The 16,261-nt window shown below is 49.1% G+C and overlaps 1 protein-coding gene across 7 annotated transcripts in view; it reads left to right on the plus strand.

Moving 5' to 3' along the window:
• TASOR2 (transcription activation suppressor family member 2) overlaps window positions 1-16,261 on the plus strand; it is a 1,665,218-nt gene that overhangs the window by 142,507 nt on the left and 1,506,450 nt on the right. For all 7 annotated transcript variants that reach the window (XM_069629643.1, XM_069629647.1, XM_069629648.1 and 4 more), the window contains exon 5: window positions 1,245-1,336. In XM_069629643.1, the coding sequence (XP_069485744.1) occupies window positions 1,245-1,336 (92 nt within the window). The remainder of the gene's footprint in view (window positions 1-1,244; window positions 1,337-16,261) is intronic.

Below are 16,261 nucleotides of genomic sequence, written 5' to 3' on the forward strand. Positions count from 1 at the left end.
GTCCATCTGCAAAGCGGCTACCTGGAGTTCTGTGCACACCTTTGCAAAACACTACTGTCTAGATGCACACTCAGATCTGGGACAGGCAGTATTAAGACATCTTTTCTCTACTGTTCCTTCTCATAATCCACCGCCAACTCCGGGTACTGCTCGCTAGTCTATGCACAGCATGTGATTCTAAGCAGATTAACAAACATCAGAAGACAATGCATTACTTACCGTAAAAGCATTTCTGATGGTTGTATCTGCTTAGATTCACATGCGCCCGCCCTTCCTCCCCGCTCGGATGGAAGGAACATAGACATCCTCTACTATATTTCTCTCTTTTCTGTACTCACTCACGTCTAGAAGGCTCCCTCAGGGCAGAAAAATACAAACGGAGGGACCTCGACGCGTGAGGGATTGTGGGTACAACGCACGTCACTATAGGGATAGTGTTACAGACACGCCTTGTCGACGTCCCCTTTTCGACTACGAAAAACAAAATGCAATACCCCGCAGTGACCACTGGATGTCGGACCTATGCACAGCATGTGAATCTAAGCAGATACAACCATCAGAAATGCTTTTACGGTGAGTAATGCATTGTCATATATATGTAAATACTAAACGTGTATTTTAAGTCTTTCTTTTTGGTCTCTACATTATTGCAGTGACTTTCCTACTACAATCCAGTTTAAAGTATACCACAGCATTCCTTTGTAAAGGTTTTTAACGCACCAAGCAACTGGACATCTCTATCCATCAATTTGCCCTTTGTATCTTGCTCCTCGGTGAAGTTCTTTTCATTATCACTAAACAAATGTCTGATACATATATAGAAGTATATATTATAGCAGAATGTACTTCTTATTTTCACTGTACTACTGCTGAGTAAATGTATTTCCTTCTGCCACCTTCAGAGAATCCTGTTCAAACCTGGTGGCAGACGACCCATACATTGTGTGCTGTCTGAAAGATTACAATCTCCTTTGCTTTAATGAGAGTCTGGTTTAGTTTGGGGGCAGGATGTTAGTATATTGAATAACCTTGTTGATTTTTAAAAGTCTAAAGCTAATGTGGATTACTCGATATAAATTACTGGCAATTGCTCTTTCTAACTCCTGTTGTCTGACCATTGGTTTATGCTCTACCCTGCCTGGTGGATTCCTTCTATTTCTGAAATCACATGGCTGCCACAGGAGGCTACATTTATTTGGGGAATTTCGGTAGTTTGGCAATAACAAAACTGTATCCTTTTTCAGGTGTCTATGTTTCTAAGTATGCAGATTATCTTCACCCCAAACCTTGGCACCACGGAAAAGCAGGCTACATTGTTATTTTTAAAATAATTAAGGTAAGTTAGTAGAAATAATTCCTAAATTGTATTACACCCTTTTTGTAGTGGTTTGTAATGAGACCTCCTATATATTGTTTTTAGCTGTTTGTAAGTTGACATTCTATCATCTCCCCTTACAAATAGTAGTGTGATGCAGCGGATGGTGTGGTACAGTATCTTTTTGTATCTTTCTATATGTCTGGATTAGTGTAAGATTTGTCTTAATAGAAATCTCTTATTATCTAGTAACTGTTTGGCTGTATGTTTCGAGGGGATTGTGCATGAAGTAATGGCTTCTATTAGAAAAAATATATAAAAAATAGCAACATTTCTCTAGAAGACGGACAGTAATCGAAAGCAGTGTTTAACACAATGTACAGGTAGTCTGAGAAACCGGAGGGTATCTTCACTCCTAGTCCCCCCTGGATCCTCTTCTCAGGTGGCCAGGGAAAGGCCATCGCTTTTGGATCCTGACCCTGGGGGTGGAGAAGCGAGGCAGGATCACCTAGGTGGAGGGTCCTTGGGGATTGGGGTGCCCACGGGCAAGACATGGTATCCCCCCATTCCCTGTTGAGGACTAACCTAAGACTCCCCTGGACTTTACAGCTTCCCACATTTAACCTCTAAAAGTACTGGGACGAGGAAGAGGCGACTTAGAGTAATGAACATTCAAACTTTATTTCACCACTTTGGTACTGGGACGAGGAAGATGCCTGCAAGATACTGTGAGGGTCAGGCATGTCCCTTTTAACTATGGTCGGGCAAGTCTAATTGTGAGTCCACACCTGCAACCTGTTAAGTGGTTGCAGGTATATAATGGGAGACCAGTGAAACAGCAGAGAGAAACAGAGGCCTGTATGGGAGCGACCAGCAACGGCCCCATGTCGTGAGGAGTTAGCCGCGAGCAGGAAGAAAGGGGCGTTGTCACGCGTCCGCGCAGAGGAGGCAGAGAGGCGTGTGTGTACAGGAGAGCACCCGGTGTGCGAGCGGGGCTCACAGAGGCCGACCCACCAACCGAAGAAGCAGGAAGAAGGCAGCCAAAGCCTCCGGAGAGGGCACCAAGGGCTGGTGAGTATCGGGGGAAGTTACTGAAAGCCAGGACGCCTCTAGAGGGCTGCGTGTAAGTAACGCAGTGCCGTATGAGACTTATTGAATGCTGAAAGGAATTAACTCGAAACAAAGCTAAAGTCTGCATATTGAATATCGAGCTGATTGAAAACTTGAAACCAAGCCAAATTATGCATATTGTATATAGAACCTCTATGGGCAAAGTTACTGTGGATACAAGCCAAGAGGAAAAGTGCCCATTGGAAATCAGCCTACAAAAAAGAGTGCAAGAGAGCAACAAAAAGGTGGGTTATGAACCAGAGCACCACAAGGTGAACTTTGATTGGATATAATGCAGCAAGACCAAAGACTGGCAAGAGATGTGTGACCCATTGTAGCAAAGCCAAGAGGCTAACTAAAAGCCAGGAAAGTGCGAAACTACCTATAAAGTCAACAGGCTGAGACTTGGCTAATGAATGTGAATCTGTACACAGGGGCAAGTACAAATTAATCTGTGTAAGCTGGAGAGCCTGGTGTTCCTGGCTGCGTAACCTGTGATGGGTGGACCGTGTGGTCTGACAACTGTGCCTAGATAAGTGAGCCCTAAATGGTGAAAGCTAAAAGACATTGTGAACTAAACCAAGGAGAAGCACTGTAAGCGAACTGGTGATGCCATCCAGAAGGGGGTCAGGTTGACCAAGAGTTCTGTTGAACTTTGAAAATCTGAAACAAATACCAGGTGTTATGTTGAAGTCTTGGGGAAGGAAACCCTTAGACTCGAACTTCAAATGCTGTCTTGAGGACGGAGCCTCAAGACCCCTGTTCTTGTGAACTGTATTGCCTGGAACTTGGGGTAGGGAGCCCCGAGGATTGTGAGGAACTGTTTTGCATTGAACCTGGAAAAGGTAATTTTGAGACTTTTGTGGAATTTTCTTGAACTTGGAAAGCGGAGCTGAAAAGGAAGCTAAGAGCTGGACAAAGCTCAGAACTTTGTTGATCACCATTTCTTTAATTATTGACATCCCTACAAATTGGTTTGCTTTAATTGTGAGGGAAAAGGTAGGTTTTTCACACAGACAGACTTTTAAGTTGTACTCTTTGATTCAGATTTGCCTTAGTTTTGTTCAGGTAGGTAAATCCCACCCTGGCATAGGGCAATTTAGGCCTTCTACCATCCTGGCATTTCATTTAATAAACTATTTTGCTTTGAACTTTGAATCCGTTATCTGTATCTTTCTTCATGATGCCTTCACAGTAGGTAAATCTTTACATTACTTTAAATGGGTTTAGAGTTGACATTACATTTGGCTATTCTATCTCGCTTCATGCCGGAGTCCAGCCCTTTAAGCACGGGACCGGCTATCGAACCTGTGTTGCTCAGCATTGTCTTCAAGACATGCACATTGCACCTGAGTTATCCCCCCAGCTTGTTGTCTTGAAAAAGTTTGTTGATTGACTTCAACAGGACAAATTACAAAGGAAGCACTTTTTGGGAGATTTTTAATTTCTATGCAAAGGTTTTTGCTGGGCTCATGGATTCTTTTGGTCTTTTCTCCTGAGTGAGTGGGAACCTTTTTTTCCACTCGCACCTCTTTTACTCTATCTATGGGAACCCGACTTCATTATTTTTGTACTTATTTTGTGGAGTCATGTTTTCTTCCATATTTTAAAGGCATCTGTAATTTACTTTTGTAGCACACAGCACCTTTTGAACAGGGCTGCGGAGAGCCCCTTTGGGGTGCCCTTTGTATTTTCTTTTATTCTCCTTTTGTGAACTACTAGGGTACAGGGATATTTTTTATCCCTTTTACATTTTCTATTGTGAGACCAGCACATCCCACCTTAAGTGGAGTTCTGAGGGTTTACATAGTATCTCCTTTCTCACTGCTCCTGTAACATTTCTGTTAGTGACAAGCATACATGAATGTCTGGTGGCAGTGGACGTGTTCTACTGACTTGTGCTATTTTTACCCGCAGGCTATGTTCAAAGCCCCGGTAGTGCACAGAGGGGCCACCATTGACCCAAAATGGTGGCTGTATTAGTTTTTGCCATTTCTTGTGTGCTTGTCCTTTCTTGGTCCTTCTGCCACCCCGGGTGGGGGAGGTCCTTGTTTGACATTTGTCTTCCGCAGGAATCCTATGGGAAGTCCCCCAAAGGTTCCAGTGTTTCTGTGAAGTCCGGAAACGAGGGAGGAGTCTGAAACTGCAGTCCTTTGTCTTCTGGCATGCCTACCTGGAACCAGTTCCAACTGGGGAGGGATGGCCACCCCCAAAGCTTTAATGTAGCATGAGTTCTGATTGGCTGTGTTCCTGGATAAATGGCCTGGATCTGGAAGCTGAAGAGAAGTCGACCACTGGAACCGAAGATGAAGATGGGCAGAGATGCCAGCAGCCCCTTCCAGTAACTGGTGAAGCCCGCTGAAGTGACCACTGCTGTCCTGACCCGTTTTTCGAATCGACAGGGAAGCACCGAAGGGGCCGACTTCCTCCCATGGATTGGTGGGCATAATCGGTCCCAAGACAACCTGCAATTTGAGCCATCCCACGAAGTGCTGTCCCCTTTCTGGGATGCAAACCGACAATACCCTGGGACCTTTGACTATCCTGCAGTGCATAGTCTTCCCTCAAATCAACTCTCCCGAACTTTGGTGCTGCTGGATCTCCAGAAGCAAGATTCCACTCTTCGATGTCCCCTCACCAGAGTGCAAGACCAAGCAAGCGAGGCAAATCTATCGGACGGACGAAAACCGTTCTTCACTGGTGTGTCTCAAAAGGTGCCAAATCCACAGATCTGCATTGGAGCAGGAAGAATCTTTTGCTGGGAGTCCCCTCTATCGACTGCTGTTGTGAAATCCCATCCAGAGTCACTCCCTTCGTCACCACGACCGAGGAACAGGAGACTGGGTCTACAGCTTCGAACGTGTGAAGGCATCCAGCTTCATCTTGATCCCTCCTCAGGTACTCTGGGACTCAAGGTAATACATACCTAGAGTAATTCTGTCGCTCATTTGTGGGTAGGAGGAAAAGGCGTCTAGTTCACCCATCTATGTTTTCCCATGCCTAATGCTGGAACGCATGCAGGGAGCCTTCTCCGAAATCCCCGAACCCTTTTACCAACAAGAACTGTTACTTAACTGCTAAAGAAGATTTCCACAGGAACTCTTTACTTTTACACAGCTTCTGCCTGCCTTTCTGACCTCCAATCTGACACTGAAAGAGACGCAGAACTGGATTGGGAAGGACACTTGAAGCCTAGGCTCTGTGAAAAGATTGCTAGTAATTTACCATGTGATAGTTTCAGATCTTTATACAAACTACACTAAGTTCTTACTTATCTTTGAATTGTGCCTATTCTAAAAAGTATTACAACATTATTGCTCACCTTTGAATTGCATCCAGTCATTCTGAAAAGTATTACAAAGTTCCTACGTACTTTTGAATTGTTTCGACAAGCTCTGTAAAGTGTTTACCTGCTTGGTTTGGTCTTATGCCTTCATGTTATTCCTGAAACTGAATAACTCGCAAAGTTATTACTCACCTTAGAATTGCATAAGGCCATTCTGAAAAGTAATTGTTAGATTCCTACTTACCTTAGAATTGTGTATAATATTCTAGAAATTATTGCAAAGTTCTCACTCTACTTGAATTGCTTACTGCCATTCTAGAAAGTATAACAAGGCTTACTATAAAGTGCTTTTTACGTGCCCTAACTGGCATGCTGCCATTCTATAAGTCGTTACTTATCAGACGCATTGCATTGTTTTTTTTATTGCGTTTGCTTATTTTGATAGTGCTTAATATTCTAAAGAATTATCTTTGCCTGTTTATATATTGTGTGATGAGCATGGTATCGAGAGATACACAGATTCGAAGATGTTAGTTTTAAAACCTTTATTTACTAAGCCTCCTGGGTTGGTGTATCATTTAACCGGCCCTAACTGTAAAGGGATGGTTCCCTTAACTGATGTTTCTAGGGGCCATCGATGTCTGAAAGTCCAAAAGAGTAATCTGTCTGTGTCTAAGCCTATGCTTGCCCTCCTGTTTTACAAAAATATGTTAGGAAGTCTTTAAAAAGGAATAAATAGTGATGTCTTTAGTTCCTTGGAATTCCTTTCCTCAAGCTTCAACTTGTCCAAGTTGAACAAAATAAAAGAAATATAACACCGTTTCTCTTTCAACTTCTCGGGTTCCCTTCCCCAAGCTTCAATTCCTTCAATATCAAAATTGTTAGGCCTCTTAGGGTTCCCTTCCCCAAGCTCAGGCCCGTTTAGTTTCAAACCCAAGTTCAATTTAACAACACAGTTTCTCTTAGGTCTCTCAGGATGCACCTTCTTCAAGCTGAGGCCTCTTCAGTTTTAAATAAAAAAGTTCAAGTTGTCAAGATGTGCCTTTTTCTTGTTTACAGTTCCTTTCACATATAACTTTCTCATGGGGTAATCTCAGACTTTCGAAAATGCTAGGTTCTTGGCTCTTCCTAAGCGTGACCAACTTTGGCCCCTCTCTGTATTTCCTGTACCTGCTTCTCTTCTATCCTTTCCTCTTCCAGGTGCTTCCTGTACCCCTTGGTTATCGTTCACTTGGTTGTGCTCACTGGCACTTTCCTTTCATTTACTTTTTCTCCATTGTGCCTTTTGCACATTTACTTCTTTACCTTCATGCATCCTTGCACCAGTCCTTTTCCTTGTCATGCCTTTGCACACTTTGCACATTTTACACTTTTATTCTTGCTTTTCTTTAGGGTCGCTTACATCCTCCAATTTGTCTTTCCGTGAAACACTACTGGCTTCCTTTTGGCTGAGGCAATGCTGGTGTTTCAAGTATTTCTTTTTTATTACATGGGTCCCAGACTCCTTTGGCTTTCTCATATAATTTTGCTCTTCACTACAAGTCCCCCAGTGCCCCTCGTCTTACGAACAATAGTGGGCTTTTAGGTCCACAAACTGATTATTTTCTCTCGCTTTCCTGCTTCATGTCACTTTACACTCTTTACACTTACTTTCTGTTGTATGCCTCTTTGCAACATGTCACTTGCTTTTCGTTCCACGTCACTTTACAGTTTGTGCCTTTCTCCTGCTCCGCTTCAGTCACACGCACGCTCCCGAGTTTCTCTCTCATTGACTTTCATGAAACTCACTGGGCAGCGTTCCGTTGACGGGCAGTCCATTCAGGATACACAGGTTTGAGGTCAGGGTATTACCACCTGCCCCTCAGACGCCCTTGGGGCCGGCACAGGTCCCAAGGGAATGAGCATTCCACTGAATGCTGCCAGCAGGATGCAGGCAGCCTCACTTTGGCTCCTTGGAGACACAGCTCCCTCGCCACGCTGCAGCCCCTTGCAGACACCGGGCCAGCATATTGGCATACCATTATCCTCCAGCCTTCAGCTCCTCCCACTCTCTGCTCCTTGGCTTCTCTGGACCAGACGGCTTCCCCAGCTCGCTCTCTGCTTGTAACAAAAATTGGACTGGGACTGAGAAGGGATCCCCTGCTGGACTCGACCACACAGTCTCCCTTCTGCTCTCCCAACTACGGCTCTCCCTGCTCTCTCAGCAGTCTCCTTTTATACACCTGTGTTGTATCAATGGGCTGCAGGTGTGTGGCCAGGGCTGGATTTGTCTGACCTTCAATACCGATCTATGAAAGTGTCATCTAGGCAGGTGCTCCTCTGCTCCTCCAGAACCATCAAGGACCTTATCGTCAAACTTACTCCAGCCTTGGCTGATTTCTGCAATCACTCTTTTGCCACTGGAACTTCCCCTCCCCACTAAAGCACTGCCTTGTGCACCCCATCCTGAAAATAAATTCTGCCGATCCTTCCTGTCTGGCAAACTACCGGCCGATCTCGATCACTCCTTTCCTGGGAAAACTCCTGGAAAAGCTTGCCATCTCCCAGCTTACTCTCCACACTAAATCTGTTGGTTTTCTCCATGACAATAAATTTGGCTTCAGAGCAGCCAGAGGCACAGAAAATGCTCACTAATCTCGACTCTAGCCTTTCTTCTGTCCTCATAATCCTTGATCTTTCCTCTGCATTCAACACGGTCAATCATGCCATCCTGATCAATCGTCTCAGTGAGAACCTGGGCATCACGGTTCAGGGTCAAGCCTGGTTGATCTCCTTCCTGGACCAACCCTCCCAGGTCCAACTTGGTTCCTTCCTCTCCACCACCAGTCTCTCCATCTGTGGTGTTCCCCAGGACTCTAACCGCTCCACCTGGCTTTTCAACGTCTACTTGGCCCCTTTGGTTCACCTCATCTCTACCTTCTCTTCTAACTTTCAGTGTTATGTGGATGACTTCTTTAGGCTCCCACTCAGCTTCCTCTCCCCTCTCGCTCATTCTTGACTGTCTATCCGCGATTTAGGACTGGTGCGCCTCCAACGACATAATGACAATAAGACAGAGATCCTTCTCATTGGGACCCTTGTTCCCATTTTCCCCTCTTTCACTCTGGCTGCCCTCCTTCGGCCCTGTTCTGCCCCTTCCTGTGAGACAAAAAACCTTGGTGTCATCTTCGACTACACTCTTCTTCTCTCCTCACAGTGGGACTTTTAAGCAAGGTCCGTCATGGACCTTGCTAAGCAGTCCCACCACCAGCTGCACCTACTCTGACGTATTCTGCCTTCCTTTTCTCACTTTCCCCCAGAAGCTCACTGTCTCCAGATCCCTGGTTCTCTCTAGGCTTGACTCCTGCAACAGCCTCTTCCTCAATCTGTCTTCCTCTACTCTCTGCTCTCTGCAACTATTCCAGAACAGGACTGCGAGACTTGTCCTTGGCCTCAAGCCCAGGGATCGTATCTCTCCAGCCCTGAAATATCCCCACTGGCTCCCGGTGGCTGCAAGGATCAAGTTCAAAACCCTCTGCATCGTCCACAATGCTTTCTGGGGCCTGGGCCCGCACTACATCAAACACTCTCTTCCTAAACACCTTCCTTCACAAGCCCTTCGCTCAGCCACCTCTAACTCTGAGGGTCAGGTGCTTCTCCAGGCATAGAGTGGGTGGTAGATCTCTCTCCTCTGCAGCTTCCTCCCACTGGAATGACCTCCCTGCCCCTCTCAAACTTGAACCGGACCAGCTGAGGTTCCAGAAGCAGCCCAAGACCTTCCTTTTTGCTTCTGCTTGCTCTCTCCCCTGCCGACCTACCTGTCTGCTGCGCTGACTAATTGCCTGACTACCCTCAGAATCTCAATGGGCACCAGGCTCCTCCACGACCAGTAGCCCCTGCACTGCCTCCGGGCCTACCACGCACTTGGGGCTGTATCTGTAACCCTACAGTCCCAGCCTCTTTGCACTTCCCAGAGACGTTCTGCCCTGGCTGTACTTACTTGGAGCAATGCTACCTTGATTGCACTCCCCCCCCCCCCGCACTTGCACGATCTGAATGACACAAGGCCTCTTAAGATAGTTTGTGTCCTCCTTCTCACTTCCCTACCTTGTCTTGTCGCACCTAGAAACAATTGTGTACAGGCGCGTTAAAATGATGCATCATATCATAGCTACAGCCCTCTCGCCCTCCTAAGATAAGCCTGGCTGCTCTGCTACACTACCATTACCCTCAGTGGTACAGACTTGTACTAGAAGGTGGGGGTCTGTATTGCCAAGTAGTTTTATGAAGTCCTTTGGGTGGACTTTAGAAAAAAACTCCCCCACACATCCCAATATAGGGAAAAAAGATTCAAGTTACCAGGAACATGGGGAAGCTACCAATGAGTTATCCTTTAAGCTGGTGACAATGAAGGACTCCACTGAGGAGATCCAAAATACCAGTTTGACTACCAGTGGCTCTTGAATGGAAGATTTTAGTGGTGACCCACAAGGTAGGGTACAGACAATGTAGTTGCTGGTGCCTGGTGTCACAAGTAGAAGGAATAAGGCAGGTGAGGCAGATTAAACAACTGTTTTATTAGAACATAATTCATATGTTTTAGTGCATGTGCCGAGAAAGAAAGTGCCCAATAGGCACGGGAAGGTCCGCCTATCTTATGGAATCCAGGTGAAGAGAAGGTTGCCACACAGTCTTTAAAGCATTCTCTTTCGTTGGTTTCTGTTAAGATGTAGTTCTAAAATCAATCCTGGTAGGCAGATTATAGGATGCCACCATTGTTATGGTGAACAGAGAGACTCTGAGAGTTTAGCCAAAACCCAATCAAGGTAAATGGAGAGCAGTCAAGGCTTAGTCGTCTCAGTAGAGTACGAGTGTGGCTAGGGGCCCTCCATGAGTCCACACACAATAATTCAGCTAAAACAGTCAGTTATAAAAATAGATTAATTTATTTAGGCCATTAGAGCACACTGAAACTAGCAGGAAGTATTATTACACAGCACCATATAAAACACACTTCTGATGATTGTTAATCTGCTTAGAATCCCATGCTGTGCATATAGTCCGACATCTAGTGGTAATCGCTGAGTATTGCATCTTTCTTTCGAGGATCGAAAGGGGACGTCGACATGGGCATGCTTGTAACACTATCCCTAACGTGACGTGTAGTGTACCCAAAATCCCTCACGCGTCTAGATCCCTCACATTGTTTTTTTCCGCCCAGCTAACGGGTCGCCATATGTGGAGCTCGAAAGAGATTTATTGCAAAGTTAGAACTTCTTTGTTCAACGACGGATGGTTGCTTAGTTTTCGACCTTCTTTTTCGATTGCTACTGTGGAACCCTATGCCGGAGACTGGTGCTTTGGGCGACGCTGTCAACCGTGTGGCTTCGGCCCTCCGGCCAGGCCTATACAGTAGGGAGATTGGGGCCTCAGGGTTTGATTCTCTAAGAATGCATTTCGTTTTCCCATACTTTTCCCTTCTAGTCTGGCTGCCGCCCTTTACCTCTACTATGGAGAGGACTCCTTTTTAAGTTCTGTCTGTCTTGTAACAGAAAGTACCCCTGGAAAGCACTCACCGGGTGTAACAAGTGCCTGCCTTATGATCACGACAAGCGATCCTGCCAGTCCTGTCAACATTTCCGTCCAAAGACGCTAAAGGATCAGTGCTCGGCCTACGCCATGCAGGTCGAGCGTGGTTCCCCCGTTGGCGCAGGGACCACGAGTTACGAGGATTCAAGTGGCAGCCATGCTCCGATGTGAAGGCCATAGACTTATCCACTGAACTGTCCGGCTTCCAGTTGCCCATCCCAGGCCCAGTCAGGCAGGCCACTGGTACTGCTATGGGGAGACTACATCCCAGCGACAGGGGCACACCCACACCACAGAAGGATAAACACACAACCCCACAAGCTCCCTCGACGAATATGTTGAGGAAGCAACAGACGCCAACGGGCCCGTCGGAGGTTTTGCCAGCACCTACCGATCCTCACGATCTGCCGGCCTCCCCGCATCCGTCGTCTCGGCATGCGTTCGGGCATTCAACCCATAAGGGCGTCCTTGCTAAAAAAACACAAGAGGGCCGACTAAGAGTGTGTCCGCCTGAAAGGTTTCGGCATAGCAGAAAACCTTGACGACACCTACAGGTGCATCAAAATCTATCTCTTATCACCCAGAGCTATGCAAAAATCTTGCTAACATTATTTCAGCTGCAAATAAGCCAAAAAGTACATCCTCTTGTCGAGAGGAGTATTCAGATGGGTCCCAGCCCCTCTCCAAGACTGTCTGACAAGGCCCCTCCTTCTAGAGGCCCCTTTTTTTCCTGGAGAGCCTTTCCCTCCTCCTGACCCCTTTGGTTCATCTCCATGGACCAGAGTAAGGTTTGAGAGCTGTATGGATAAACTGTATGTTTGTAGACTTCTCTGACAAATATTTCACCCCTAAGAGACCTAGGGAGGAGTATTCCTGTCCTAGTTTTCCAAAAGTACAAAAACTCTCCAGCCAGACTGCACAGGAAGAGGTTTTTTTGAATTCTCTGAACCTGAAGAGGTCTATGAGGATCCTTATGACCAACAAGACAATCCTTTTGACCAGGACACACCTGACCCATGTCCAGCCTGTGGAGGAAGCACCTTGGCTTTCCTGCACTCTAACACCTGACCCAGATGCCATTTGTCTTGAGCTTCCCTCCTCGCCTCGACAGAGACAAGCTTCACCTATTGATGATCAGATGGCATTTAATGCAATCCTGAAAAGGGCTGCAGAACATTTCCAGATTGCCACGCAGGAAGTTGTACAAGATACTGACTCTGTGGAGGACATGCTGAAGGAAAAACCACCCGCAAAGCTGAATTCCATCACGAAGCGCTTCACATCTTCTTTGCTGTCCGCTTCAGTGACGAGGGCCGTCACCCCTCCTGCCCCCCACTCCCCACAGGTTGAAAAACTGTTTCGGCCATCCCCTTCTGACCCGTTGTACATCCGGGGGCATGCCACTCCAGAATCCCTAGTAGTGATGAGGGCCGGAGTGCCATTGTCTACTTTAGAACAGCCCCCCGACAAGGACTGTAAAAAGCTGTATGCCCTCGGCAAACGCATCACCACTTCAGCAGCATATTTCACGAGGATTGCTAATAACACGATGCTTCTTGCAAGTTATAGTGATGTGAAGTGGAATTTACTTCAGGAGGGTCTCCAGGAAGTCCCAGAACCGGTACGAGGACGCCTGCTGGCGGTTGTCTCGGAAGGGAAACAGGTGACCCATAACATCCTAAAAAAACACATTGGATGCAGCTGAGACGGTGGGTGGACCCTGGCTGAGGGTACCCTTCTTCTCCAGCATGGGGTCTGGCATGGATTCACATGCTCATGAATATTCCCCGTCGTCAGGCTGGGAATCCTCGGTAAAGAAAAAACCAGTATCAGTTTCGTTTCTGATCTGTCTTTCGTAGTAGTAACCAATCACTGATCTCTGCGTCATACTGACCACACCCAATGACTGCCCTCTACCTAAGCCCCGCCCCTGGCAGCCATCTTCAGATTTTTACCGCATGTTCAAGTGTTGGGATCCTCGTGCTATTGCTCTCGAGCGTTAGTGCTATTTTTTCACGTTTTTTCTCAAAACTTCGATTTTTTTCGGTCAAACAGAGCCTCAAGCTCCACCGATTCTTCATCCGATCAACGGGGACCCGTGTCGGATTCGTCTACGCCCCTCAAGGGTGAAGATTTCGTCGAGCTACGCTTTTGGAGGACTCCAGAAGTTTCTCAGGCCATCTCGGACATGGCCCAGGAGAAGGGAAGATAGACGCCCGGAAAGCTGTTCAGGGTCTGCCCTGGATGCCAGCTTCAGAATGTCTTTAAGGAGGACGAACACTCCTTTTGTCTTTACTGCCTACATGAGGACAAGACGCACATGGAGAAGGACTGTGCGTTTTGCGGCAATATGTCGGAGCGGACCATGAAGGACCGCCATCAACGTCTCGCCAAGTGGCTGGAAGGGAAGAGCCCGTCGGGCGAGAAGAAGAGGAAGAAATCCGAGCGGTCTTCTAAGACCTTTTGAGGACGCCCCGGCGACGGGGGTCCAACACAAGGCCAAGCACCGCGAGTCCGCTGGCACCGGGAGCGCCGAACGGTCGGGCTCTGCGGGCGCCAGGCAGGGCGCATCCTCCCCGGCACCATCAACCACGAGCCAACGCTCTGGTTCGGGTAAGAGGAAGGCCGAGCACCCGGCGAAGCTCCTGGAGAGGCCCCGGTCGAGCTCGAAGGCCCCATCGGAGGGAGAGCGAGGCAGTGTCGCCCCGCCCCCAAGGAGAAGGCGGTGAGCGCACCTAAGGTGGTGAAAGCCTTAATCCATCCGGCCAAGGCCTCTATCGAGACAGTCGCGGCGGCCCTGGCTCAGCCTGTGGAGGCTACACCAGTGGTGACGACCTCAGGGCTCAGTCTCCCTGCCACCGCGGAGGGAGTCCTCTTTTATGCCCATCGACAGGACCCCCTTGAAACCTCCGATGGAGAAGAAAAAGGGGGGGCAGGAGGTTGTCGTGGATTCGGCCTCAACCTCTGAGGAAGAGCTGATCGAGGTCTTAAGCCACGGCGTTGGTGTGGAAGAAGACCAGCCCGTCGGGAGGGATCCCGACGTAGGAGACGACAATATCGTCGAGGGTGCCGACGGGGCCCCTGACCGCCCGTCGGACTCCCCTCAACCAGCGCCGCAAGACAACTCAGCGGCCATTTTGTTGGCTATACAGTCCTTATGCTCGGAGATAAGGACGAGACTGCCGTTACCACCAGCGGAGGAACCGCTCCCGACGGGGGACCCGGAGCCAGGCCCTTCTGGGAGCCCTCCCCCTAAGAGAAGGATTCACCCTCCACCTCCTTTTCAGCCATCGCGCCCTGTTCAGCCCTCCTCCACGTCCACGACTCGTGGGGATGATACGGGGACTGACACGGCCGCGACGGGTACGGTACGGACGTCGAGGTTTACCACGAGGATCTGCCGTCGTCACCTCCCACCCGGGCTTCCCCGCCCAACGAGATTGGATCGTTTCACTCCATGATCGCCAGGGCATCCGAGCTCTTCCAGCTCTGCCCGGAGGAGAAGAAGGAAGGTTTCCTTTATCAACGGGGCGAGGCCAAGAGGAAGACGGTCCTCTCCGTGCCTCTACTGGACGATATTTGGGATGAGGGCCTCGCCATCCACGACGCCGGCTAGAAGGGATCGGTACGAGAAGAAGTACCGGGTCCCGGACGCGGCCCCCTTGTGCCTCCGGGTACAGCTGACCCCGGACTCCGTCGTCTCCGCGGCGGCCAGGAAGAAAGCGGGGGGGGGTGCGGCCTCCACGTCGACTTCCCCGCCGGACGGCGAGGGAAAGAAATTGGATACGATGGGACGCAGGGTCATCTCGTCTGCAGTGACGACGATTAAGGCGGCCAACGCCTTGGCTATCAAAGCCCGCTACGACAGGGAGCTGTGGTACAAACTGGCCCCCCTGCTGGACTTCCTACCGGACGACAAGAGGGCGGATGCCCTAGAGATCTTGCAGGAAGGTGAGGTGGCGTCGGACCACGCCATTACGATTGCGACGGACATCGCCGACACTGGATTTCGCCAGTTGGGCAACGGCGTGTGCCTTAGGCGGCGTGGATGGCTCAAGGCTACTGACTTCCGTCAAGACGTGCAGACCAGAGTCTTGGACATGCCGTTCGATGGAAACAACCTGTTTGGGAAAACAGTGGACGATTCCCTTCAAGCCATCAAAGCAGATACAGAGACGGCCCGGGCTCTTGGGGTTCTCCAGCAACGGCGGCCGCCCTTTCGGAGCGGCGGAGGCAAGGGTGCCTCCAAAGGTTCCGGCGGCGGATTTTCCACCTACCGTCAAGCGGCCCGTTCGTCGTCGCAGGAAGCTTACAGGGGAGGAGGCAAGTCAGGCGGACCCCGCCGTCGTCGCCAAGGAGGTCAAGGCGGCAAAGCCTCGTCGATGCAGGACTGAACCGGCCGTGGGGTCGGGCCCCCACCGAAGCACCCCGGTGGGAGGCCGGCTGGCGAGCTTCGTCAGCGTGTGGGAGTCCATCTCCACCGACCGTTGGGTGCTGGACGCCCTAGCCCAGGGTCACCCGCTTGAGTTTCAAAGAAGGTGCCCGCGCGTCCCCCCTGTGGCCAGGAAAGAACTTCACGTCCCTCAACTTCTCTTGGAGGTAAAGGCGATGCTCAGGAAGGGCGCCATCGAGCTCGTCCCAAAGAGGCTTCGGGGCTCCGGAGTTTATTCAAGATACTTCCTCGTGAAGAAGAAGACGGGAGGATGGCGTCCCATCCTGGACCTACGACGACTGAACAAATTCATCAAGGCACAGAAGTTCCGGATGGTCACTCTCCAACACGTCCTGGGTCAGCTGGAGGAGGGCGATTTTTCTGTCGTCGTTGGATTTGGAGGATGCCTACTTCCATATTCCCATCCTAAAGGGACACCGAAAGTTTCTCAGGTTCGTGGTCCAAGGGCGTCACTATCAGTTCAGAGCCCTTCCCTTCGGACTAAGGTCGGCACCCAGGGTGTTCACCAAATGCCTCGCACCGGTGGCGG

This window comes from Ambystoma mexicanum, chromosome 12 (genome assembly GCF_040938575.1).
Source record: "Ambystoma mexicanum isolate Mex_15411 chromosome 12, UKY_AmexF1_1, whole genome shotgun sequence".
NCBI lineage: Eukaryota > Metazoa > Chordata > Amphibia > Caudata > Ambystomatidae > Ambystoma > Ambystoma mexicanum.